This window comes from Scophthalmus maximus, chromosome 13 (genome assembly GCF_022379125.1).
Source record: "Scophthalmus maximus strain ysfricsl-2021 chromosome 13, ASM2237912v1, whole genome shotgun sequence".
Taxonomy (NCBI): domain Eukaryota; kingdom Metazoa; phylum Chordata; class Actinopteri; order Pleuronectiformes; family Scophthalmidae; genus Scophthalmus; species Scophthalmus maximus.
The window spans coordinates 14,842,501-14,870,000 of NC_061527.1; the positions used below are offsets into that span (position 1 = coordinate 14,842,501).

Consider the following 27,500-nt stretch of genomic DNA (forward strand, 5'->3'; position numbering starts at 1 on the left):
GTAGGAATGAGGGAATGTAGGATATCAAGGAAAAGGGATAAAGATGACGAGTGAGAGAAAAAGAAAGAGGAAAGATAGTGGAAAGTAAAAAAAAACGAACAAGGACAGATCGAGATACAAAAGAGCGAGAAATAAAGAATGAATTAATAAACAGAGAGATATTGGGAATGAATGAGAGGGAATAATGAGGGAGGGAGGAAAAGTGGTAGGTGGAGAGAGACAGTAAGCGAGAGAGAGAAAGTCATTACACGGTGGATCGAAATTCATCTGACAACTGTGGTCAACGCTATAGCTCTGTAGTGTCACCGAAGAGTGAGTGAGAGAGACCGTGTGCGTGTGTGTGTGTGTGTGTGTGTGTGTGTGTGTGTGTGTACCTGTGAGGTGAAGTCATGCTGCTGGAGCTGCCGTCCCTCCCGGAGGTCCCAGCAGCGGACCGTGTTGTCCAGTCCTCCCGTCCACAGCTTGGTGCCGTCGTTGGAGATGTCGATGCAGCTCGCTCCGTCCGTGTGGCCCTGGAACTGCCTGCGGGGGGGGAAGAGACACATAAGAGGTTCAGAGATGAATACGCACACCTGCACACACACATACCTCTTTTTCTCTTGGAGTTGTCAGACCAAATACATTTTTATCCTTCCCTCCCCGTGGCCCCTATCGCCCTCACACCACCCACATCTGACTCCCCTCTGTCTTACCAAAATATTCCCTTCCCTTCTCCTTCTTTCTTTTAGTCCTACCTTGCCAAAATCTGACTGTTTTATCACATCCATATCCCCTTCGGCTAGCTCACCCCCCCGCTTCTTACCTGACCCTGCAGTCAGACACACACACACACAAACTCTTTCTTCTTCCATATTTTATTGACTTTCCTCTTTTGTCTTCTCCTGAAGTGTTTCCACATCCTCTCCCCTCTCTAGTCTCTCCTGACAACAGTCTATTTGTGTAGGTAAGACACCAAAATTTAAATGTTCTCTTTCTCCTTCCACTGTCCTCTCCTCTCTCTCTCTCTCTCTCTCTCCTCTCTCACCTGACCAGCGTCTGGTTGTGAAGGTCCCAGACGACGATGTTGCCGTCGCTGCAGCACGAGAAGCAGACCTTGTTGTCAGGGGAGATGGCCAAAGCGTAGCAGGCGGGTGCGGATGACGTCAGCTCCGCCTTGATGCGGGGAGTGGGTGTGGCCAAATCCCAGATTGACAGCGTGCTGGCCTCCCCGCCGACGATCAGGGTTCGCCCGTCGGGGAGGATTTTACAGGAGCGGATGTAGTTGTCCCTGTTCTGATTGGACAAGATCATAAAGCCAGTTAGATCATAGCTGTGGTAAGTGCACTGGACAAAAAAACTGTGTATGAGGCCTCATGGGACGGATGATGAAACAATCAGGGACATTACGGGAACTAATGTGGACATTTTGATGATGTCATTTGTCAAAATTGACTAGATTCTCTTAACTGAATTGAGTTTAGTGAATAAACTCTGCATATATGTTTGTCTGGCTGATTTGTGGGTGTCAATAACCTCGTGTCTCACCAGACAGTCCAGCTGGGCCATGGGGCTCTTGCTGCCCGGCTGGCTGATGTCCCACACCTTGACGCAACCCTTTCCTCCAGTGTAGACGTGGCGCGTCGAGGTGCTGATGGTGACGGCGCACACCACCTCTCCGTGGTTCAGGGTGTGGATCTGACGGGCGTGACGAGGGATTCCCGGGCCCAGCAAGGCGTCGGGGGGAAAGGGCACCGGCTGCATCTGGCCGTCTGCGCTCACATGGAACGAGTAGGCGCTGGAGAGAGGAGACGTGAGAGAGAAGAGGGAAAAAAATCAATACTTCAGATCTATAAAGCTGAGGCTAAAAATAAACTGAGGTTGAACTGATAGGTAAGGGAATGAGCTTGAAGTACAAGAGAAATTGTCTCAAGACAGGTAGGACAAAGTATCAATTAATCAATAAAGGTGAGAGCAAATAGAAGTAAAAAAACAACACATCACTCAAAAACCACACATCTCAAATGTACACGTTGTGAAGTATGACGAAATCATAATGGCCTTGAATTCTGGAAATGACTTGTCCCAGTGTAGCCACGGGCGGGAACTCATAATGGCAGATTGTATTTCAGGGAAGTGTCTGGGTGACATTGCTAATGGCTGATCAATACTGTAGCGGTTGGAAGTCAAGGTGGCTGGTTCGGGATTTCCAATTAGCACCGCAAAAATGTTTTTGCTTCTCTGCAACAAATGATAAAAAGTGTGTTGGAGAATGGGCTCTGGACTGCAACACCTCCGTTATTCAGGGCTTTCAAGTGTTACACTTAGTGTGGAACATTGAAAAGTCCTGGGTCAATAAAAAGCACTCATTGGGATTCAGATCATCACTGAGCTAGTTTTGATTAAAGCGTGTGTAATCATCAATTTCTAACTATTTTCTCAGCCTTAAATTATCAGTCTCCTCAACTTTCACATATTTCTATCTTAATCACTATAAACAGGAGAATAAATGAACTGTTTAACTGCCCTGAGCAACTGGGGAACACACCAAGTATCCTCACCAAGTAAATACACATCAACGGTTCATTTCAGAATTGAATGGAGTGAGAAAGTGCGTGTTTTACTTTGTATTTAAAGAATAGTGGGTCTCACAAGCGGCAGTAATACAAAGAGAAACACATTTCAATAGTGATTTTCAAACGTTGGAATTTTACACGATAGTGATTCTTTATTCATGTTGTATGCATACTGGAACTTTATCTGTGTATATGTGTGTGTGTGCGCTATAGAGGTAAAAACTCACGGCTTTCCGCCAGAGGAGCCCGGCAGAGAGGAGGACAGCCCCGGTGCTCTCAGGTGAGATCGAGAGTCATAAGCCACCTTGGGGGAACAAACGAGCGGGGACACAATTAGTATCTTGACTACAAAGCAGACTTAAAACAGAGGAGCGAGAATATAACAAAGGTGTGTTGAAACTTGAAAACAGTGCGGCGCATTCATCTAGTTTTGAGGCGGTGCTATGACAGTGAGAAGGTTAGACACTGAACATGAAATCAAACCTTCGACAGGGAAGATTCACCTGGCCTTTACTCACCATGGGGCTTCGGGAGTAGGCGCTGGCCGCTGCACTGATTTGTGGGGAGAGAGTTAGAGCCCCGCCAAAGCCTCCTGGGCTCGCCAGCTCCCCATTCAGTCCTGCGTGGGACACCACGCCAAAATGAGCCGGGTATGAACCGGGGGGCACAGACATGGGACTGCGGAGAGCTAGGGAGGGAGGGAAAGCGGAAGGAGGGAATGAAGGATGGAGAGAAAGAGGGGGGACAATACAGACAGTACAATACACAAGCACAAACAAGGTCACAGGGGGGCTGAGAAGAACGGATAAAAACTTCTCTGCTCTTGAACTACATCTGTTTATTCACAAAACAAAACATGGAGGAGCTGTCAAGTACAACAGCAGATTTCAGGAGCAGATAGCGGTTAGACGCCTTGCTCAAGAGAGCAAAGTTAGAGTCAGGAGATCTCACTCCGTTTCTTATGGTTCTGACTCTTCTACAATCAAATCAAGATAAAACAGTGACATTACACAATAAAGCCAGTCATGTCCCGGTAAAAAAAATGTAGGAAATGGACAAACCAAGCGTCAAGAGGTTATAAAAATCCCACAAAACGTATAAGACAGGTCAAAATCAGGGAGCTATTTGGTGTAACTGGTCAGGCGTACATCAAAAAAGTTGTTTTACTCTGCTCTGGACGCCAGATTTGAAAGTCATTTTTAATTAATCTTTGTTCGTTTTAAGCCTTTATTTGACAGATACTGTGTAGACAGACAGGAAATCTGGGGAAAGAGCAGGGGAATGACTTTTGCGGCACTGAGATGTGCAATCTCACCATTTTGCTCTGAGGCCACCCCAGACAGTAGATTTTAAGTCATGAGTAATACGAATTTACTGAGTGACAATTTGACATAGAATACTTGATCCAAATAACTTTCTAAGAAACTGCCTACAAATAAAGGCAGTTAGAATTACCAGGTACTATATTCATGTGGTGACGGCCTGTTATTAACAAGCTGCGACATCAAGGGTACCAACATCAGAACCATGTTTTAGTGTTAAAATGTCCTCTTGCTTGTGTAAACTGTCTCACCGAGTGGGTCTGCGCTGGTTGCTGCTTTGCTGACCAGACGAAGGCAGGAGGTGCTGGGACCAGGAGCTCCTGGGGCTCCGGGGGTAAGGGCCTCACGGTGGGACGGGGACGGGGTACCAGACTTAGACAACGGAGACTGGGACTTATCCATCTGCAGAGAAGTCCCAAAAACATTTGGCAAAACTTTATTATACAGTGCTAACTAACAAATCTCAATGAAAAGATAAACATGTAATCTCAGTGGCACCGACGCTATTGCAACTATCTATCTGTACAGATTTTATTGCCACTGAAACACCATACGTGATGGCATCATGTGTAACAGGAATGGGACACAGTCAACCAAATGGTAATAATTAAAAAAACATAAAAGTAACAAACTCACGTCAGCATGACGGAAAATCCCAGTCAGCAGAGAGCAGCAAGTTTCTATCTGTCTGTCTTACCTGTGCAGGGTCCTTGCCCTTGCCTGGGGTGGGGCTGCGGGGGTTCGGGGTGGAGGGGGCCTCTCCTGTGCTCGAGGAGCCCGGGAGCTCTTTCCTTAGAGTGGGAGCCCGATCTAACCCATTCCCATGTGGGGAGTGAGGAGGGCTGCCTGCAGGAGAGTTGGGCTCCTGAAGGACAAAGACAAAAGGGATTTTAAGTTCTGCCCAGTTCGGCCTCTGAAGGTCACACAATGCTTCGACTATTTCTGTGGATCAATTTGAGTCCTGGCCCTCAAGGCGCTGAATTCCTGTCTATCAGAATTCCATTTTACAGCATTTCATCACTTTGATGTTTTATCCTTAGAGACGTGGCCCACATCCATAAAACTGCATTCTGCAGTTATTTGATTTTATTGACATTTTTAGATGATAAGCAGTTTTACCCTGGTGTGCACTGCACCACACACACACACACACCGACACACACCGACACACACCGACACACACACACACACACACACACACACAGTGGCACTTCGCTTTCAAATCCAATCGATTGCAACAAGAGATTAAATGATTGACACCTTGATAACTTTCCAAAGTTGCAAAATCCTTCCCGGAAATATTACAACATCTAGTGTGTTGGTGATTGATAAACCTCCAGCTTTAATTACCCGAAGAACCACACACACAGACCAATGTAGCTGTCTGTCTTTAATCTCTTCTATTTAAGCTAAAAAATGCTGTTGAGAAACAGAAACAACTTTTCCTGTGTGCCAGCATGTGTAAGAGATTTGATAACTTGGTGAGGTAATGGCTGCTGGTTATCGAGTTTGAAAATACACGTATTTATAGGAAAATAGTGCAGACTCTTACTTGATAAATACAAAATAACCTCTAGTGTCACAGGCTGCATTGTGAAACAGGACTCGTAGCTCTGACCTCGGGGAAAATCATATGAAACAGTGTCACTGTAGCTGGTACAGCTGCGTGTGGAGCTGGAGATAATGTTGCTGTTACAGCTGCTTTTATCACTGGAGCCACAGCTTCCACTGCTGAGCCAGAGCTGCCTCCCCCAGAACAGAGTGCTGGAGTAAGCACTTCTGACTGAGTCACAGGGCTCGGCACAGACATTAAGTGATAACACGCGCGCGCGCGCGCACGCACGCACACACGCACACACAAAAAAGACTATCCACGGCCTCAAACAACCGGACACATTCCGATTTAAATGGCACGTCTACACACACACACACACACACACTCTCACATACTCACACACTCTCTCACACACACACACACACACACACACACACACAAGACTATCCACGTATACAACCACACACACATTCCCAGTTAAATATCACGTACAAACAAACACACACACACACTCACGGTTAAAGTAATGTAGACAAACACACGCACTCGCTTGCACATATGTTCAAGTGCATGTACATTCTCTTTGAAACACACTGATACACATGCGCGCACGCACGCACACACAGACACACACACACATAATTCACCAGAGAGCATCCCTCCCCTTTTTCTGCTATTACCCACAAGTCAAATTTTTTTCTTCCCTTTCTGCTTTTGTACCAGTTTCCAAATCACACAGGAGACCAGTTCCGCTGTTGTGTGTAATATCAAAATACAGAGGGCTTAGATAAAACATACTGTATTTTGCTCTATGCGTGAAGAATTTAAAAAACTAAAATATTCCAGGGGCATAAACAGCTTTGCATATATTACTGTAAATTAAACAGTCTACAGTTATATAATAGGGGAAGGGAGGACAGAGGGAAGAGGTGGAAAGATGGAAGTACAGAGGCTTGGAAAGAGAACAAAACTATACACAGATCAGGTAGATGAGACAAGTTAGGTGTGGACCAAGTATTTATGAATGCGTGTCGGGACTGAGGTTGAGCACAATTTATCGCAGAAGCCATTAATGTCCATTGTAAAGGAATCACAAGTTTACATTTGACAGAAGAAAAGGTCAAATGCTGGTGCTGTTTTTCAAACACAGCCTGATTCATTTTCATTCAGCAAATTAACACACTGCAATCAGGTGATGCAACATGTGCTGTCTGGATGGAAATTTCAGCGTAACGTTGGCTCAAAGTCATCTGTGACAAAACGTCCCTGATTTTTATCTTCTTCAGGACATAAAAAGAAGAAAAGAAGTGAAGCAAATGTAAAGAAAAAGTGTGTTACGATGGTCGGGCCAAAGTTCTCTCCATGGCTTTTAAGACACTACTGAGAAAAAGTCAAACAGGATGCCACTCTGTTGTCGTACAAGGATATCATGCCACTTAAATGGTGAACACCTAAAGTGGATATTCAGCAAAACACAAAGTACTTTCAAATACAAGTATTTTCATATTTAAAAAAAGTGTCATTTATGAATACTAAAATACTTAAATACTAATTATCTATGAATATGTCGTGGATAATTCTTTTTTCATTTTGCTTTTTATTTCTATACATGGAACACACCACCTCGATTAAAATGAATCGTCCATCACAATGTTTCGCGGTAGATAAGAGATATTGTCATATGCCAGTTGAGACCTGGTTTGTTCAGACAGTTCACAACAGAACACAAACAGTGGCGGCTGATAATGAGCTTACATAGCAGCTCTTTCCTCTTTACAAGGGAACTGCAGCACAAAGCTGAAGCAGCTACTTACCTGCTGACTCATGTCACATCACACGGACCCACTCAAACTGCACACATGCACACACAAACAAACCAAGGTCACTGTAGGTGAACGATATTAAGAAAAGCAAGCTAAACAAAAACTAGAATAAAGTTGTGTGTTTGGATGAGGGTAGAGCTGAGACGATTGAGCCCCAGCCTCTCAAATGAGAAACTTTGGTGTTGTTCTTGGCCTTTGAAGTAAAAATATATTTTTTTAAATCGATACTTTTGGGTAGACCATGTTTTTTTTCTCCCAACACAACACTATTTTCTGACATTTCATTGACCAAAGGGTTAATCTTGAAAAATAACTGGTACGTCATATGAATAATGCAATAATTAGAATATGATAATTCCAGGACTGTTGGAATGTAAATGAATGAAATGAAATAATAATCACTGCCTGCAAATTTAACATAGATAAAGAATCAATTATAAGTTTATGAAATGAAGTCTACCGTCTGTTGGTGAGGTAAAAACATATTAATTCCTCCGACACTCACTCTCACTTGTGCACTGAAGCAGCGTCATGTGAATAGTAACACTATGTCCTAATCCTTATGTCTAAAACTACATGAAACTGACCATCTACTCAAACAGAGTTATATGGCTTGTACACACATACACAAGCCTGCATGTATGTTCAAACACAGGCATATACATTCTCTCTAAAATACACTGAAAATTAAATTTTTTTCTACTTTTGCACCAGTTTCCAAATCATACAATAGACTGCTTCTTCTTTTGTGCGCAATATCAAAATACAAAGGGGAAAAGATGACATAAAGAGAGAAAATCTCATCCAAAAAATAACCAAGGAAACTGAAAAGAAATATAGTTGTGACGTAAAATGAAACCAAATTCAATTAAAAAACTTCAGACACTTGCAAACACACACAATGTGAAATTGAACTATAGACAGCCGGGGTTATCCAGAGGACAGAGGGTGGTTCCAAGCTGTGCCAAGTACATTTATAGTTATTCCCGCAAGCAGCACTGGCCCTCCCAACATTGGATTCATGCTTAATTCATTTGTGGGCTGCAGCACAGTAGTCTGAGAACTTCTGTTGGATAAAGGCTACTTGTAACTTCATTAGAAAAATCAAAGATATCTTTTGTAACAAGATGTACAGCTCTGTGAGGCGATGTGGGATAGAGAGAGTGAGGTCGGAGTACTGCGAGGGAGTTACATACTTTCCATAGTGGAAGTTATGAGCAAACACGGGTAGTGAAGGTGGAATATTTTGAAGAGGTCCGAAAAACAGGTTTTATAATGGAGAAATTTCTTTCTGTGAGATTTCTAACTTCTGTTTTCAGCAGTGTATGAAGTTTCTGGGAGACTGGCCCGTTAATAAACGTCACCATAAGGCAACGATTTGAGAGATAGTAACTCCACTTAGTTGACTGTGGGAAACCAATATTATCACAAAATCTGACCAACAACAAACAGCTTTTATTTCATGTCATGTAGATTGACAGATTATAACTAATTTGCTAGTTTTGTTTAAGGAAGAATTTCAGTCGACCAACAGCCTGTGCGTGTGATGCACAGTCATTTGTTTTAATCAGCTTTGCTTTCTAAGAAATCGTAGAACTGTCATGGCCACATACATACCAATAAGCTTTAGAAATGATCCATTTTGTTCTTTAAAATAAATAAATAATCTGAGATAAAGATATTAACAAAATACACCTCTACGCTGTGTAAGCAAGATACTTATTTACACATGCAGCAGATACGGAGCAACATTAGCTTCAATCTGAAGTCGTGTTTCTGGCCATTTGATGAAGACAGCTCAATTATTCACTCTCGAATATATTTGGTCTTCACCAACTACTGAGCATCTTTAGATGCTAAATGCTGCACAGTATTCGTTAGCAAGTTGCTAACTCTGTCTGCTGTTTGGTTTGAACAGCTGTAGCTGCTGAAATGCTTCGTAGAGCTGAGGGTAGGGCAGAGACGGATGATTATTCTGTGGGTTCATCACGATGAGCGACTCATTCCACATACATGTATGAGTGTGATCCATTGTTAATATAAAAACTAGTGATTTCAGCCACTTTAATTACAAGGACATCCAAAATCATTGAAATGATACACAGGGAACTTACCTCATTGGAGACGTCCACCACAAGATTGTCTTCACTTTTGTCTCCATCACTGTCCTGAGAAGCATAGAAGACAGAAGAAGGGTCAAATAGATTTCTCATTATTCATTGACATAAGAAAAGCTGTCTGTTCTCTTTGTATTACCCAAACAGACAGGCGTCATTTTGAATGTGTACACAGAAAAACACACACAGACACAGAAAGTGCACACAGCCGGTCAAAATATCAATATCACTCACTGCTCTTTGCTTCCTACCACGGTCTGTGCACCATGCAACTTTAACAGAGGCACTGTACATCACACATCTAACTCATAATAAGAGAACTATTTCAATCTCTCTCGCGCGCGCACGCACGCACGCACGCACGCACGCACGCACACACACACACACACACACACACACACACACACACACACACACACACACACACACACACACACACACACACACACACACACACACACACACACACACACACACACACACACACACACACACACACACACACACACACACACACACAATTTCTCCATCCACGGCACTTTTTTTTTTCTCTTCGTCTCGCCATTTCTCTCCATCTCTCTCTTTTTTTCTGGGGTGAAAACGAGCGATGGCACTTAGTCACCATGGCAACAGCGCTTTGATGTGATCATGGCCTGATATTCCTATTGACATCAGTGTGGAGTGACATCAGGACCTAATTATACTGAGCCAGAACAGGGTTAGGTCTACGGCCTATTCCTAGAACAGAAACACAGACACAGACAGTGGGAGAGGAATGGGAAGGGGAAGGAGAGGACATTTATAACTGAGGAAATGGAATAAAAAATGAAAATAAGACGGGGAGAAGATCAAGAGTGAGAGGGAAAAGCAGGGTAACTGAGAGACAGTGATGAAGAGACAGCACAATGTATAGGAGCTGAAGGCAAACAGAGAGGAATGGGAGCTGTAACGTCGCTCGACAGACAGAAGGAGAGGGGAAACATTTCCAAAGTGAAAACTATCTGTGCTGTGATTTGGACTGTTGCTGATGCCAAACTGATTTAGCTGGAGGCCGTCTTGCACAGACAGACTCCCGGTGTCAATCAATCCTCCAGACTGGGAACACACAGCCATCTAATTCATTACAGCTATCTGCCTTGGCCGTCTCTCTTCTGGCATTACATAGCCTCTGGCTCCCTTCTTTTCCCCATCGCACCCATCCAAACCAAACAAGACTCTGATTGGCCGCAGGGCTCCAACCCCAATGTGGCCTATAATGTCATAGGCAATATCACACACACACAAACGTCTCTTACGTCTTTAGTGTGTACATGTGACTCTGAGTGAACTGATTTGTAAGAATTATGCACACATACATATGAAAAATGTACTAACAGCTTTTAATTTGAATTGCGTGATGCATGTTACAATGTTTATTGTTCATTTGTCATCTTTATGCTTAATTCTACTGCTGTATTCTAGGTGTGCTGCTGCATTGACTCAGTTCCCTCACAGGCATCCTTTAAGGCAGCATCCATATTAATGCGTTTTCATTTCAAAACAGCCTTTTAAAACCGAAACGATTTCTGTCCACACAAGCGTTTTTGCTCTGTTTCAGTATTAATCCCCTGCTGAAAACGTATATAACTTGATCATTCACGTACACTGGGTATGTGTGGGTACTGGTGTTAACATCAAGCAGATTATTCTACTCTGCATTTGGCTACTTTGCTACCAAAAAATACTATGGACAAGAAACAATAATGATTTTTTTTTCTCTTAGACATATGACGATATGGAACTACTGCCTAAATAAGAATGTTTTGCATTCACAGCTGGTAGTCGAGTCCTGACTGATACGGTAAGAAACAATCAGAAAGCAAATGGAAAATAATTTCCAAGCCTCTCCACTTCTGCCCATCTATACATATGATGCAGCCCCGGGGTTATCAAACTAAAATACGTCCAGCAGCGTTTCCAAACGTCTCCGCTTCACGAGCTCTGAAACTCCGGCGTATGGCAGGTGTGAGCACCGCGGCAGTGATGCGTTTTAAAATGGAAATGCGATCATGCGGACGTAGCCAAAGGCTCAGTTTATTTCACGTACATAGGAGTGTGGTGGGAGAGACTCTTTGTCATCACAGCGCCTCCTCTTGGCCTCGGCTCCTCCCTGTGAGGAGGAGTAGCCTCCTGATGGGCCCTGTCGCTCCTCGGGGGGCTGACTGTCGGTTGATGACACTGACTTACTCTGGAGAAAGACAGGGACACAAACAGAAAAAAATGAACACACAGCTCTAAAGTTATCACAGCAAAGGCAGGCAATGAAAATTTGAGATGCAAGTTTGACACAAAAAAACACACCTACAATCACTCTGTAGGCACATGCTCAGATAGAGACAAGGACAAGTAACTGGGCAGAATCCCACACATCAACACACACACACACACACACCACACACCACACACACACACACACACACACACACACACACACACACACACACACACACACACACAACAGTAATTACAGCAGACGTAAGCACAGGTTAAGACGTAGCCACAGAAGCACAAAGGACAGACTTTAAAGCTAATTAGTGCTCTCTCCCCTCGACACACCGGTCCTCATGTAAAATATGATTCTCATTATTAGGCAATAAAGCTGTGCAGGCATTTTTACAATACAGCCTGGCCTGGCGCTCCGGACTCGGAAAAGCCGATCAAATCATTGTGCTGTCCGTGCGTCGGGGCAGGGGCCAGAGGTTCAGCGAGGGCCACTCGTCATTCTCTGTCCCCATGTGGGGACGACGGGAGCAGTGAGGGTTTAACACAGCAGTGAGTCACACAGGAAGGAGCCCACAGGGCCGACAGGATGAGCGCTGACAGAGGAGAGGAGAAACCACACAATGGACCTCAGTGCAGCTCAACAAACTTCCCCTCTCTTTCTTCCTCTCCTCCTCCTCGCTTCTCCTGACTTCCTCTCACTGTCCCCCCCCATTTAAAATTCCGACATGTGTTACTAGTGTGGGGCTCTCCAACAAATGCCAATTGATATGCATCTCTCTCTTCTCAAACACTGTAATGCTTGACTAAGTTCAGCACAAACCTCTGCTCATGAGAAAACTATTATTTTTTTTCCTGGTGCTTAACAGTAAGCATTGTGTTTGGCAATTAAATTATGCTAAGGGTTTCATTGCGGATAGAGAGGGAGGGAAAGTTAAGTCAGTAGCGCTCTTAAATCATTTTAATTTTACAATAAAAGCTCCGACAAAGACTTGCTGATATTTGTTTCAACAACCTTTACCTCCCTGTTCTTCCTCTTTAGTATGTCTCTTCTTCCTTTTCCAATTCCAACCCCCCCGGTCATCCACAGTTCCACCGATGATTGGCAGCTGTACATTACAGCCAGTTCAACAACTGAGTGGTCACACGGCTTCAGTAAAGCAGAACAATCTGCAGTCAGAGAGAATAGGACGAGCCTTAGATGTCCACTGAATGTCAATCAGCCCATGTGCACTGCATTAATTCTCCTGGTGATTATCAGGGACTTTTAACTACAGAGACACGAAATATGTGCAAAAACCTGAGAGGCGAGATGAACTCTTCTTCATTTCATGTCTCAGTGCTTGTTGCCTTTTTACTCAGTTTGTCTCTGGATGGATTTGATCTTTTTCTCTCTTTTTTTTTTAAAAACCCTCAGCTACGGAAACCTCAAACACCAGCTTTTCACATCTCACCTTTACACCTGATTAAAGGACTATTGAATTCAAACTTCAAACGGTCAGTATTATTGTGCACCAGCTAAATCAATCTCTTCAGCAGAAGGAAAACAAGTTTATTCCTGTCTTGTACCTGGCGAGACACATGGAGCAGTATTATGGTGCGTAAAGTCTAAATGCGAAGGGAAGTTTCACAAGTTTGGCCGCAGGATCAACCAGCGATCGTTTGCCCGTTCTTTTTCTGAAGCGGATGTCAGTGATATCGGGAGAATGTCAATGCGAATATGCTTTCGCGACTTCGTGTCACGTGAATCTTTCATTCTAGTTCAAATATTTCAACTTCAGCTAGTGAAGCAAATGACACGAATTTCACGTCGTTGCATTATTCGCGTCACCCGGTGCAAGTGGCGAAGTGAATTGCGCATCTATTTGCATCTTTGTATTGACTTTATTTGTATTGGCATTATGGCAAAATGGAATAAGAGAAAGAGGTCAGATATTTTTCAGTCTTTGAAGTGGCAGCACTAAAACAATACTAATCTACAACAGATCACACTACATTCAGTCACTCACAGTCATGGACTATGCAGAAAGAACAGGTTCTGTTCCTTCAAGTTGGTCTTCAGTGGCATTATCTGCTAGGAAACATTTGTGCTGTTTGACCTCATATAGGATCTTGTGCTCTTGTTTATATCTTATATGAAGACTTTACATTTCTTATTTCGAGACAGAGTTGGGGGGTTTTCTACAGACACTAACTGGGGAGTTTTGCAGCATCTGACATTAACTGGGTTTTAATCCTTGTGTTTGTTCTGTAAATCTTGTAGATTACGAGAACATCCGTTGTGCTGATAAACAAACGCCTGTTCATCCATTAACTCAGTTTGTACTTTCTTCCAGATAACAGGGGAAGTGCTGCGAGATCAGATGTTAAGAGCGATGTGGAAAAAACCTTGAGAGGCTCAAGGTTGATGGTGCCGAGCAGCTATTGTGCCGGTGTTGGAGCTGTGCTACTCCTGGCGGAGCTCCAGCAATGCACAGCCTTTTTTTAGAGGCCATTTTACAGTGCGTCTCAATTTCCCTCAGTTTATCACTGTCACACACACACACACACACACACAGGGAGTACACAACACTTATATCAATGTACACACATTCAGAGCTACTCACCCTGCTGGGTGCTCCCTCTGGGATGGGACAGAGGAAGGGAAGGAAAGAAAGAGAGAGAGACAGAGAGAGAGAGAGAAAGAGAGAAAGGGGAAAAGAAAGAAAGTTTGACGTCAGTCCTGATAATAATAACATTCCCCTCGTCTGCCAAGGCTGGACTGAACTACAACTGCTCTTCTCTAATAAAGATACAGACGCACTATTGTGCTTGATTCCAGTCTCCTCTCCCCTCTCTATCTTTTCCTCTTTCTGTTCCCCGACCAGACAAAGCTTGCTGTCTTCCCCTGCTGCCTCTTTCAACGCTCACTATCTTTCACTCATTCTTCATCTGGTATGTAGGAACAGAAACACACGCACACACACAGCTGCAGACATGCATAAGCTCTCACACAGATGCTTAACACGCCGATATGAACACATTGATCTCTCTATCTCTCTCCTCCCATTCATTCCCTCTTTTTTGTTTCCTTTCTAGCTTTCGGTTTATTCATGAGAAAGTCTCTCCTGGCTCAATGCCTGAAACAGAGCGCAAAGATAAGATATTCCATCGGGGTGAGTGGAAGTTCAATGGGAGAAAGAGTTTCTCCCGTATTTGCACGAGCACCATGAGTACGTCTGTCCATATTATGACAGCAATCTTAGGAAGGAAGTTCAAATTGAGTCCATAAGGTGAGTTTCTGTACAAATTACAAAAAAGCTGCCTGCCACAAGTGATCTACAGCATATCTCTGCATTTCTCTGATCTTAAATCTTTTCTGAACTTCTGTGAGCGCTGCTTTGTGCCAAGTTTAGTTTGAAATTAATCCAACTGGAATAATCATACAAATGGACACATTTACATGCAGTAAAACAAACTTTTTAAGAAGGGGGAAAAAAATCCTTTTTGAATGAGTGATATCTTTTGGTTTCATTATAAATCATTTCCCAGAGTTTGATAATCTACTTCACTCATATTTAACTTCCTGAACATCTTCTCAAAATGTTCAATGATGGAATTAATTGTGCGGCGCCTTTTAAAGCCAAAACCTCTGTAATAACTAAGAACATTTGTACTGCCCTCGTCAGATCGTGCTGTCAGACGGTTTCTCCAATAACATGAATTGATCACATTACATAGCACAATATATTAAGTGTCAGGGGATTTCTTCCCATTACTGAAATGTACCGTGCCAGAACATTACATCTTGCAATAAGGAACAAAATGAAGGATTAGAAGTCCACGGTACTTTACCTCGAAGATGTTCAGGGTCAAGGTGGTTGCGCTCATCTTTGGACGCAAGGTGGGCTGAGACGCCGAGAGCACCGGTCAGCGCCAGGAGCCCTGAGCCCCCCGCACCGAGGGACAGGCCTGATGGGTGAGGCGTCAGGGGGATGCCAGGCGCATGGTGAGACAGGTGTTGGAGCTGCTGCTGCTGTGGCCACAGGGAAAGGAAGGAGAGGGGAGGGAGGGGGTCGGGGAGGGATGGTGTCGTACAAGGGGGGTGGGTGGTTAGAAAATAGCAGGTAAAAGAAGAGAGTGATAGAAAATGAGTTGTAGAAAATAAAAAAAAGAACAAAGGGGATTCAAGAAGGAAAGGTCAACATATCAACATAGAGAGCTCAACAGTGATAGATAGATAGATAGATAGATAGGATGGGAAAGAGATTTTTGAAATGCTCAGGATACACAGGCAAAGTAACGGAAGTGGAGATGGAAAGAAGTGGGGCGGGTAAAAAATGTGAAGCGATGAATGGGATTTATTAAGAAGGAAAGGCATGGGGAAAAAAGAGGTCAAGGGAGAGCACAGAGAGAGAGAGAGTAGAAGAGATGGAAGGAAAATGTATGAGTCAGAGAGTAAACGATGGGGAGGAACAGAGGGAAACCATGGTGGAAGCAGCGGTAAGTGAAGAAGTATTAGATGAACAGGAGAAAGAAAATTGAGAGAGAGAGGGCAAATGAGAGCAGGAAGAAGGAAAGAAAGTGCGGAGCACCAAGAGCCAAAGATAAGACATCAATGGGAGAGGAGAAATAAGGACAGGGACACAAAAAGAGGTGGAAAATGATAAAAGGTTTCCAAAGGAGGAGGGTGAGCAAATCCAGACAGAAAATGAAAACACAGAGGGGGGAAAGGAGAAGAGAAAGAGTGAAAAGAAATAGATGAGGATAGACAGAGAGAGAGAGAGAGAGAGAGAGAGGAGAGCAAAGAAGCTGCTACAGATAAAGAAAGGCTATTATCCTGAGGGGAGCATTACGATGTGTTTTCTGTGTGTTGTTTTGTCAAGCTGGTGTGTTAGAGACACACACACCTTAGTAATAGCAGTGTCTGTGTTTAGGTGGGTTAGAAACACGCGCGCGCACACGCACACGCACACACACACACACACACACATGCATTAGTGACAGCAGTGTTTGTAGTGCAGGGAGGAACAAAGGGCTTTAAGTAGACAGTAATGTGATCATTGCTCTGACAAGCTCTGGAAAGCCCCCTCTACTACGCCGCTCAGGAGCATCACTGTGTGGTGTCTGAATGTGTGTATGTATGTGTGTAGGGTTGGGTACTGAACTCTCTACTTCTAAAGGAGACATATTATGCTCATATTCAGGTACCTAATTTTAATTTGGGTTATTACTTGAAAAGGTTTACATGCTCTAATGTTCAGTACACAGTATCAGTTTCCTCATACTGTCCATTCCTGAAGCTCCTCTTTCAGCCTCTCTCTGAAACGCTCGGTTTTAGATTCTCTTTAAGGCCCCTCCCTCCCTCTGCTCTTGATTGGAACAGCTGGCCCACTCTATTGCAATTGGTCAAGCTCCTCTTGCGCAGGTGTCAGCCTCTGCTCTCGCTTCACCTGGCCTTGTTTGGGGGCGCGCCTAATGCAGTTAGCTTCAGGAGCAGTGATTTTTGTTGGGAGAGGAGCTCCCTTTACTGCGGACTTTCAGCTTTTTAACTTTGCAGACCTTTTACATACACAAATAACTAATATAAAACACTAGAGTACAGGGAAAAACTAAAAAAAAAAGTAAGGGAACTACATTGGTACGACAAAGTAACGATTCACATTTTATTGAACAGAAATCAACTGGATGAGAGAGAAAACATAGCGTTGAGGAAAAAAAGCGAGAGAGAGCGCGAGACTAACGTGATTCTACACTCCAGATTAGTGGTTAAACTTTCTGCAACATTTGCAATGTGAAATGCAAAGCTGGCAGAGGTCAACATGTGTGTCCTGTTGAAGCAGCTGCAGCTAACATTAGCACGTCTGCAGCCAGCTGAGGCATTGACTATTTTATAACCACTTTCCGATAATTAATGAGTAAGTTTGGTTGTTTTTTAAGATTTTTTCTTGGTATTACAGTCACCACAATGCAAGGACTGCAGTAGTGACAACAACAAGTCCATAACAGAACAGTACAGAGAGATTAAAGTACAGAAAAAAAGGTATCGCTGGTTACTTAGGTAAAATTCCAGGAACAGATAGGATACTAGTTCCTGGAATTTTTTACCATACCGTATCAAGATGTAATTAATCTGTAACATCGTTGTCAGTCATGTGACCTGGGCTCTGACAAGCTTCATTAGAATCAGTCTGATAACAATCACAGATTTCTGCTTCATTTTCAAACATTTATGAGAAGAGAGCCCCAACATAAGAGATTGACCAGAACTACCGTGTTTAAGCCCAACCCATATTATTCAGGAAGTTGGCTGCACCAAAATGACATTATATAACTTAAGTATATTTCTGTGTATTTGAAGTTACTAATTTCTTCTACCAACAGCAGGGAGCGCTTTAAATTGTTGCTCCGAGCAAATCCCACACTCAGGATGAAATCATTAATATCTAAACTAAATTTTAACAGGTTGGCTCACTCGGTGAACATGAATACCTAAAACAAGGATACATAAAAAAAAAACATCATCCAAAGACCAAAAACTATAAACAATACTTTGAAATCGTCCATTAGCCATGTTGAGTCCCATCATGCTATCAAAGTCTGCCAGCATTAGTGCCTCACCTATTTGATAATCAATGTTTCTGATCAACGTATTTATATACTAGTGATGAAATGATAGTAACTAGTGTTAGGCTGGTTGGAACAGGCTCATTTAATGTGTGTGTGGGTGTGTGCGTTTCTGTGTTGTCATGACGAATGAAGGTGACTCACCCCGATAATGGCATTGAGTTCTGCCATGGTGACCTGCTTGGCTCTCTCCACTGCTTGGACCACCTGTTGCTGATGCTAAACACACACACACACACACACGCGCACGCAGGCACACAGGCACGCACGCACGCACGCACGCACGCACGCACACACGCACACACGCAGTGAGTGAGTCAGTAATCACGCAGCAGGAACCGTGAAATGAACAAAAACTTGAGAAAAATCATTAAAACACCCAAACTCCTCTTGTACAGTGTGTATAAATATAATGTCTGGATCTGGTAACCATGGATACACATAAACAACATAACAAACACAGATATTAGAGTCACACAAGCAGAAGTCCACACTGTACAGTACGTATAACCACACTCATGTCTCAGTTTTGTTTACACAAAATCCCAATGTAGTCAGTCACACAAACGCAAATATGCCCGTGTGCAACAGTGCGCGTGCATGCACGGCACTGTTGCACACTATCAATATTGATCAAACTGACAGAGCTCTGACACTTCCTGTCTCCAGGGAGCACACTCATCAGTGCACACTCACATTCACAGACAGAAAGAAGTGTGTCTGCAGATTTGTTCTACATCTACACACTTGCACACACACACACACACACACACATACTCGCGACAGAACACAGGCGTATGCATATGCACGCATACACAGTGGAATAATATGGCTCAATGTAAGCGTTCCCTCTCATTTAATCTGTTTTCTCCTCTGCCCACAACCAGAGCAACAATCGCATAAATATATTTCATGTCCATAATCCTGCTCCTCTTACTTATTTAGATTTTATTAAGCAGATGTAAATTAAAAGTGTTGAATAAAAAGAGGCCACAAAGTCATTTTAAGGAGAGGCTAGATTCAATTTAAATTATTCAAATTTTCTAATAATTCTAAATGTTCTGAAAACAATTTAATTTATTACTGTCATAGTCTGAGGGCCTTTGTTATGATATCCGACATACAGTAGTTTGTTTTACTGCCATAATACATACATCTATTTATTAACCTGATTGCACAAGACATAAATAATTCTCTCAATCTGATACCTTTGTGCTCTCACATTTGGCTTGTGTCATAAACTGTGCCAACATTGTGCAAAAAAAAAAAATGGAACGGTGCCCTTTTTAGCTCATTATGGATATTTCACTTACATGTTAGCTTTTATTTATATATAGGCAGATGCTTTGTTAAATGAAGATATATTCAGTGAAATTGGAGGGTCGACAAGCTATCAACAGATCTGTTGATCGATTTGCTCTTTAAACATAGAGCGTGACTGACTTGCAATAATTGGGATGAGAGGCCCACTGAAGCAGCAGACAGTGGAAAATACTGACAGCTAATGAGCCTTGTTGTTGTTAATGTGCAGAATCTCTTAAAATTCAAAAGATCTGCATCAATTGACAAAGTCTCTGAGGTAAATTAGAAGTAATAGCACCACAAAGTGCAGCCAAAAAACTGACCATAAAGTTGAAATAAAAACATGACAACACTACACATGGAGTTTCTGTTTCAGACTTGATTCAGAATTGTTCATTTTCTCCCTTTAACATGCTCTGTTATGTTTGATATACTCAGATTTATTTATTACTCTGAATGCAAAAGAAAATAAGATTAAAGGCTGATGTGTGAAAGGCCCTCTCCTGAATACGTGTGTGCAGGTTTTGTGTGCGTATGTAAGTGTGTCTGGCAGTTGTGACACTCACCTCTTGAGAGAGGAAAGGGATGATCTGAGCACAGATGGCGCTGAGACGCTTGACAATCTCTGCCTGCGATGGAGACGGAAGGAGAGAGAGAGAGCGTGCTGTAAGATAACAAAGTACACAACGAACACAGAGCGTATGACGCACCTTTACAGCACATTAGACCTCCGCTGCATTAAAACACATTCTTAATGAGCGACGGCTTTCGTCAGTGACGACTCAATGAGACCGAAAGAAGACAAATGTGGGACGGCATCAGAGGTGGGAGGATTGAGGCAGCATCAGAGCCCCAGTGGTCCTCTGAACTTTTAGCACCATCACACTTTCATTTTGCTCGGCTTCGCACGTTTTTATCGCTTCAGTCGTCCACAAAACACATGGACAAACAGACTCACGTTCACAAAGAGCAGGATATACCCCAGAGAATTTCTCTCTCTCTCTCCACCTGTCACACTCAGCTGCTCAGTGCCATTACCTTTGTCCATTTCCAAACTTGTAAAATCTGTAGAAACAATGCTTTATGTTGGGACCGGAAATGGTGAATAACATCCTGCTCTCAGGTTTCTCCAAATCCATCCACACACACACACGGCAAATCTAGTAACCAGCCAAAGATTACGGCTGCCTGCACGCACAACACAAGCACACACGACCACACAAAGACATAAGAACACACTCTCTCTCCCTGTCACACACACACACAGAACCTCTGCGGTGTGTCTAATTCTATCTGTCTGAGTGCCCTCAGCCTCATTTTGTTCTCTTCTTCACTCAGCCGCTCGCTCTTTTTCTACAACAGCTCTCACACTGAGCCATTATTACCCTATTCATCCTCTCCCTCACCTCCCTCCCCTCCCTCGCTCGCTTTGTCTCATTTCCTCCCATCTCTCTATTTTTCTACATTATTCTCTTTCTCTCGGTTTTAATTTATCCTACCTCTTTTCCCTCAGCAGGCCTTTTTCTTCCCCGAACATCAGTCGCTTTCTAGAGTTTTTTTTTGTTACTTTGCTGAAACACATTACCACGGGCACACTTCTTTTCATTTCTTTCAGTTTTTCCTCCCTTTGCCAATCTCGCTTTCTCCCTTTCTTCCTCTCTGTAACCCTCTGTCCTCACTAACACATGTTCCTGGCACTTGAGTATACTGGAGAAGATGGGAGAAAGACAAGCAGAAGAGGCAATGAAGGGCAGTGCAATGACTGACAGGTCAGATTGCACCAACACACACACACACACACACACACACACACACACACACACACACACACACACACACACACACACACACACACACACACACACACACACACACACACACACACACACACACACACACACACACACACACACACACACACACACACACACACACACACACAGACAATCAGCCAACCTGTCAGTTACAGCCAGTCTCATCATGACTTTATATACTATATCATCAGACACACAGCACTGTTCCAAGGGCAAACACAGCCTCATCAGCTCATACGTGTACGTGTGTGTGTGTGTGTGTGTGTGTGTGTGTGTGTGTTGACCACAGAACAGGAAGTAAGTGTGAGAGAGAGAAGCATGGTTTTATAATTGAAAACAGATTGTTGTGCTGTTGTCCTGTTTATGTGTTCAACGTGTTTTCGTCAGTCTGCTTGACAATTTTATTTTGCTTTTATGAAATCTGTTCTATTAGGTCGCCCGCATGAAGTCCATACGGTGTCATTCTTGACAACTGGTGAAGATATTCACGAGGCAAGTTAGGTAAATGGCTGGTGGCTCCAATTTCTCAATATTATATATATTAGTCGCGTAATCTGATACAACCACCGCGATTATAGAGCTGAGTATTTTGCGGCAGTCTGTAAACGTTGGTGCATATAGTTGGCCATGTTGGTCCTGTTAACAAGTAGCCTTACTCTTTTTTTTTGCATTTTATTTATTTAAAAGAAACAGTGTACAGCTCAAACATCTCATCATTTGATGCTCCAAACTCAGTCACCTGCCTGGTCCCTTGGTAGATCAGAGCAAAGAAAACAACACTGACAAATAGCACAGAGTTGAAACAGTGTTCAAAATAATACAAGAAGAAAAACACAAGACACACAATACAAAACTACACAGCAGCAGCACGTCATATATGCCCGTCAAATAAAGGCACGTAATGGAGATCAAGAGGCAGAATATTAAACTCAGTGAGGTCGCAGCGGAGCAGCTTTCTAAGTTGGTTTTGAAAGTGCTGATGGAGCTGCAGCCCCACACATTGTCTGGCAGGCTGTTAACATTGATTTGTGGTAGTTACAAAGAAAGCTGATTGACCGAATGCAGTGCGTTGAAATGGTTTGGTACAAACTTGTCTGAACAGGCTCCTTTCACAGATAGATCTGTTTCCCTCTTTGAATTAACCTGAAATTCAAGACCTGGAACTGGGAAAAGTTCTTTTGCAATCTGGTAATAATTGAATCAACTAATTGCCCAACCCTGGTACAGGATCAGTTGACTGTCTGTACATGGTCAGCAACTTGTGAAATTGAAAAAACATGGAAAAAATGTTAGGCTCACCATCAATGACCACTGACCTTCAATGGAAAATACGTGATTCCTGGGAAACAACTGTGTAGACAATTCCTTTTCTGATTTCCTTGCATATCAATTGCTCTCCCCTCAGTTGTATCTCTACATCTACAGCAGATATACTCCAACTGCACAACAGGTTGTCCTCAGGCCACAGATCCATTTAGATGACCTGGCTCAGTTTTCGGCCAATAAAAAAACAATCTGACAGCACTGGGACATGGTCGCTATGTGAAGCTGCTTTCATTGACTGTTTCTAAGGCGGCCATGACTTTGAGCGAAAGCTCCACAAATAAACTGAACAGACATAAACAAAAGTAGATGAATCAAACCGTACAAAGAAAAGAGACTATTTGCTCAAAAACATGGATTCATTTAAAGCAGCCGGAGCAAAAATAGGCCTTTAGTTGAGATTTAACACCGATAAGCTCTATTCTATGTTCCAACGGAGGACAAATGATGTCACTTCACAAAGCGCTGGATTGCCAAGTTAATTGATTAATGGATCTTCAAGCAATGAATTAGCATTATGACATTGGCTCATTAAGTATGTGATTTTAGCTGCTAACACAAACGTGCAACAATGTTGCGTCTAAAGAATTGTTATGGATTTGCTTCCACTTCTGCGTTTTGTATGTTATTGGGCTTTTGGCTGCTAATGACACTGTGTAGGAAGGTACAATGGAAACCTGTGATGGACGTCACCATCAAACCTGCCTGCAGCTGCAACGTTGAATGTTAACTCTATTGATTAGTTGTTATTTACAAAAAATATCAAATAGAGGTTAATGATTGTAATCTAATACACATTTTGTCAAATCCTGCTAATATCTGAGTCCACTAGCTGTCTGTTCTGTGTGTGCACTGAAAAAAAAAATCTGGTTTGGTTTTCATACACAGCCCTGGCTCTGTATTTGGGAAACAAAGAAAACTGTTCTACCAAAACAGCACATCACTATTACAGCCAATCACCTACGGAGGCTTTTGAGCTTGTGCGTTCATGCTCAGACGGCAAAAGCTGTAGATTCAATTAAATTACGTTCATTTAACTGACGCTTTTGTCCAAAGTGAAAAACAATAAGTGCATTCAACCATGAAGATACTACTCAAAAAGTGCAAAAAAATCATGTGAGGACAGAAAGACGTCTCATGCTCCTTTTTTCTTTTTCTTTATATTCAGCCTCGACAGATGTGGGTGCATGGATTTGGGGGTCGGGCTTCTGGAGGAGCGTTGAAGCTGTTCAAATATCAAGGGACTTCTCCAGCAATTCTCCAAAATCATTTACTCTACCTTCGATGCAAGACGAACCATAGAATCCTATTGTACATGCTTTATAAATGCATAATGTCGCTGATAGGTCTGCAACACAGCAACATCCCACCAAGTCTGCGTTCTGGCTGCACAGCAGCCAGTGTGTTTTACAACAGAGTGAAAGTGAGCCGAGCTGAAGTGGTCCAAGCCGGACCAGGTGTCAGAAACGACACAGCACAGTCTCGTTTTACAGCCCTGCCAAGGCACAGCCACAAAGGAGTACTGGCAAAGACTGGCCGGATGGAGGGATGGACGGATGGAGAGATGAATGGATGGATAGATACAAAGGAAGAGAGGGGGCTGGTCAATAAACACTTGAGGGCAGATTTGCTGCCAGTTGGCATAGGGACAGAGAGAAGCAGAGAAAGAGAGAGAGGCTACACGTGAAACAGTGATACAGAGATAAAATGTAGATGTGAGGTAGAGAGAAGGAAGTACAGAACAGAAGAGCAACAAAATCACCAAATTATGCTCAAAAACACAGACAAAAAGATAAGGGGAGGGAAATTGGGAACGAACAAACACACACACACACACACACACACACAGTGACTGGCCTGTTATCTCATCAGATCACTGACAGGACGATAATCTCAACTGACAAAATATTTATATGATCATAGTGCCTGATCTGCATAATTATACAACCTGAGACACAAACACACACACACACACACAATAACACACACGCGGGCACACACACTGTATCTGCATAACGGCAATAACTACCCCAATGCAATGTTTACATAGTTTCTATGTTGAGTGAATTTTGAATGAGTGAATCCCAGAAAGCAAATAGATCTCTGCAACTTGTACTTCCCTTGTACTGTATAGCTACAGAGCTGAACGGGTGTGTTCATTTTATGTTGCTCAGTTTTAAAACATGTTTGGATCTCAGCTCCTCCTTCTTTTTCCATCAAATTAAAAAGGTAAGAAATGTTGACTCCTTTCCTTTTGATTTACAGAAAAATTACAACAGGTAAATAACAGTTGTTTAGAGTATATTATCATGGAAAAAACACATTTTAGATTCTGTATGAATACAGTCTAAAATTATGTCCCTATGCATTTGGAAACAATTTAAAGCATCTACAACTGAGGATAGATAGAATAATCCCATTAAAAGCTGTGCTCTGTAGATTCCAACAAGTAACAAGAAGCACAGCCTGTGTGCATGTTTATGTGTGCACCAAAACAGTGAGTGAATGGATATGAATTAATTCTGGTGAGTTAGAGCAGTTTGAAGTCTGTGCTGACAAAAAAAAAACTGACTTTTTCTGGGCTCTTTGAGTTTGACAATTTCTACTATAACTGGTCAACCACAAACGGCGCAATAACACAAAGAAAAAAACTTTGACAGAATTTATTATCATGCTGATTAGAGGTACAAAATTAAAAGTCATGTTTGGTGTCACTGCAATATTAATTTCTCTCCTTGACCCAACATTGTGCACCTGCATTCAGCTGTCAATCAGACCGAAATAGAGAGGTGGCGGTGCCAACGCTCAGCTCAGTGGACTAGAATGCAGTGCAGTGAGACAAGAGTTGTGCTTTGCACAAGAGGCATAATACTCTACTTTTCTTGACTGGGAAAAAAAGAAAATCATTCTCCCGCACTTACTTTGCAACTGCTCTCTCTCTCTCCGCCCACATGTTTAACCCACAGCTAAACGGCAACACATTCCTGCCTGTTCGGTGAAGGCCAAAAGGAAATGTAGAAAATGACACAGAGACAGACGAGATAGGTGTGTGAGAAGGTGGGTACACAACTAAAAAAAACAAGACATAAAAAAATAATAATAATACTATAAATCACACTATAAAAACACAGGCTCACAAAGTAAGTGACCAAAGTAAGATGTTAAAACCACATGTGGAATTTTCCTCAAATATCGAGCCAGCGTCGGATTGTTCTGATAAAGACAAAGATTGTTTTAGAGGGAGGGGGTCTTAACAGAAGAGGATCTGCCCCCCAGCTGTTTTCTTTCAAATGCTTGGAATGACAAGGCGTCCTGCGCTGTGTAACTGCATCCTGCTGGCAGGCCTACGAGAGGTGAAAAGTGATATATGGACGCTCATATTTAATGCCTTCTAACGAGGACCAGAGATGCAGACTCAAACGGCGAGATGAATTGACAGAAAACAAGCTCATGCTTTCCCTGCACATTTCACTCCTCCTGACACCAAAGTGAACCTGAACCGGAGCAACGGGGAAGCCACTTCCCTGTGAAAGATCCGCATTGTATTTGGTCTCCCGGCATGAGGGCGGGCAACAGTGACCGCGTTCATCTTGCCAATAAAGCTTGGTGAATTTGAATGTGATGCGCGTGGGCTGAGATTGGCCCGGGAGGAGGGAGACGGTGCCCAGTGTGCTCAGGCGCTGCCAGCTGTGCCAGCCTCCGAGGCCCACTATGTTTGAGTGAGCCAGCTTCATGGGGGGAAGCTCTGTTGTGTGTCCCCATGTGTGCGTGTGCGTTGGTGCGTGCGTGTGTGTGTGATAGGCGTCTGTCTACTCACTATGACAAAAAAAAGTCACTTCCCATGACTGGTTGCTCATAAGGTTGGAAATTCTGAAAAAGTATGTCATTCAATCGTTGCCCTCAAAGTTTTCCTGGGTAAAAGCCGTCAAATGTACATCTACAAATGTAAAATATCTGTGTGAAATTTTGTACAATCTCGTGTGACAGTGCTTCTTCTGTGTCACTCCCTTGTTAACTAATTTCTTATTTCCGACATAATAAACATTCAGTTAGAGTTAAAATGATTAGTTAATCAATCAGGTTGTTTAGATAAGCCTGCTCGAGATGGTCAACACTGCGATAACAATATGACTTCCGATAAATAAACAAATATAGACGTTTGCATAGAGATGTTAATTTGATACTGACGAAAAATGCTGGCTCGGTTATCGACGAGTATGCAAATGTATGTACCGATCCCATTCCACGTCTTAAAAGTAGTTTCACCCTAAAAAAGACAATTTCCAGCATGAAATATAATAAATATAGACAAATTGCTGACATTTTCACTAGCTCTGGCTAACGCTACAGTACCGGAAATTGACTTCTTCTTCACCACTCCAAAACAGCAGTTTGCATTTACAGTGCCTATTTGCATGGCCCCTTGCATCCAGGGCTCCACCTGATTATTCGCATGTTGTGTTCACGTGCTGTGTGTGAATGCAGGGTTGTTGAGGTTGCAGCGGTGAGGCAGTAGAGGTTCTGGGTGCAGCCATATAATGTTATATTTATCTTATCTCATCAATACAGTGCACCTTATCTGGTTCTTCACGGAAACATCAGTCACTATCGGTCATCTCCTCCGTCCTCCTCCCTTTGCTGCTGATCTGGATTCATCGCCTGCGGGTATCGCCGCTAGAGAGTGCACGGCTGCTTCTGCTGTAGCCATCAGCCAAGTTTTTAAAAAATCGTCTTGAAAAAATGTGGTATATTGACGCTATGGGGCCGATATTTGATGATAAAATAACCGTTCACTCTATACTGAGTAGTTCATAGAGAGTTTGGATA

At 42.9% G+C, this 27,500-nt stretch overlaps 1 protein-coding gene across 1 annotated transcript in view; it reads right to left on the reverse strand.

Moving 5' to 3' along the window:
- Positions 1–27,500, reverse strand: part of tle2b (TLE family member 2, transcriptional corepressor b) — a 74,397-nt gene that overhangs the window by 7,886 nt on the left and 39,011 nt on the right. The window contains exons 5-17 of the mRNA XM_035647513.2: positions 20,103–20,165; positions 18,379–18,453; positions 15,463–15,643; positions 14,235–14,251; positions 11,456–11,596; positions 9,367–9,420; positions 4,572–4,739; positions 4,126–4,276; positions 3,071–3,240; positions 2,780–2,856; positions 1,525–1,774; positions 1,025–1,272; positions 375–522 (exon numbers count right to left, since the gene is read on the reverse strand). Coding sequence (XP_035503406.1) covers positions 375–522; positions 1,025–1,272; positions 1,525–1,774; positions 2,780–2,856; positions 3,071–3,240; positions 4,126–4,276; positions 4,572–4,739; positions 9,367–9,420; positions 11,456–11,596; positions 14,235–14,251; positions 15,463–15,643; positions 18,379–18,453; positions 20,103–20,165 — 1,743 coding nt within the window. The remainder of the gene's footprint in view (positions 1–374; positions 523–1,024; positions 1,273–1,524; positions 1,775–2,779; positions 2,857–3,070; positions 3,241–4,125; positions 4,277–4,571; positions 4,740–9,366; positions 9,421–11,455; positions 11,597–14,234; positions 14,252–15,462; positions 15,644–18,378; positions 18,454–20,102; positions 20,166–27,500) is intronic.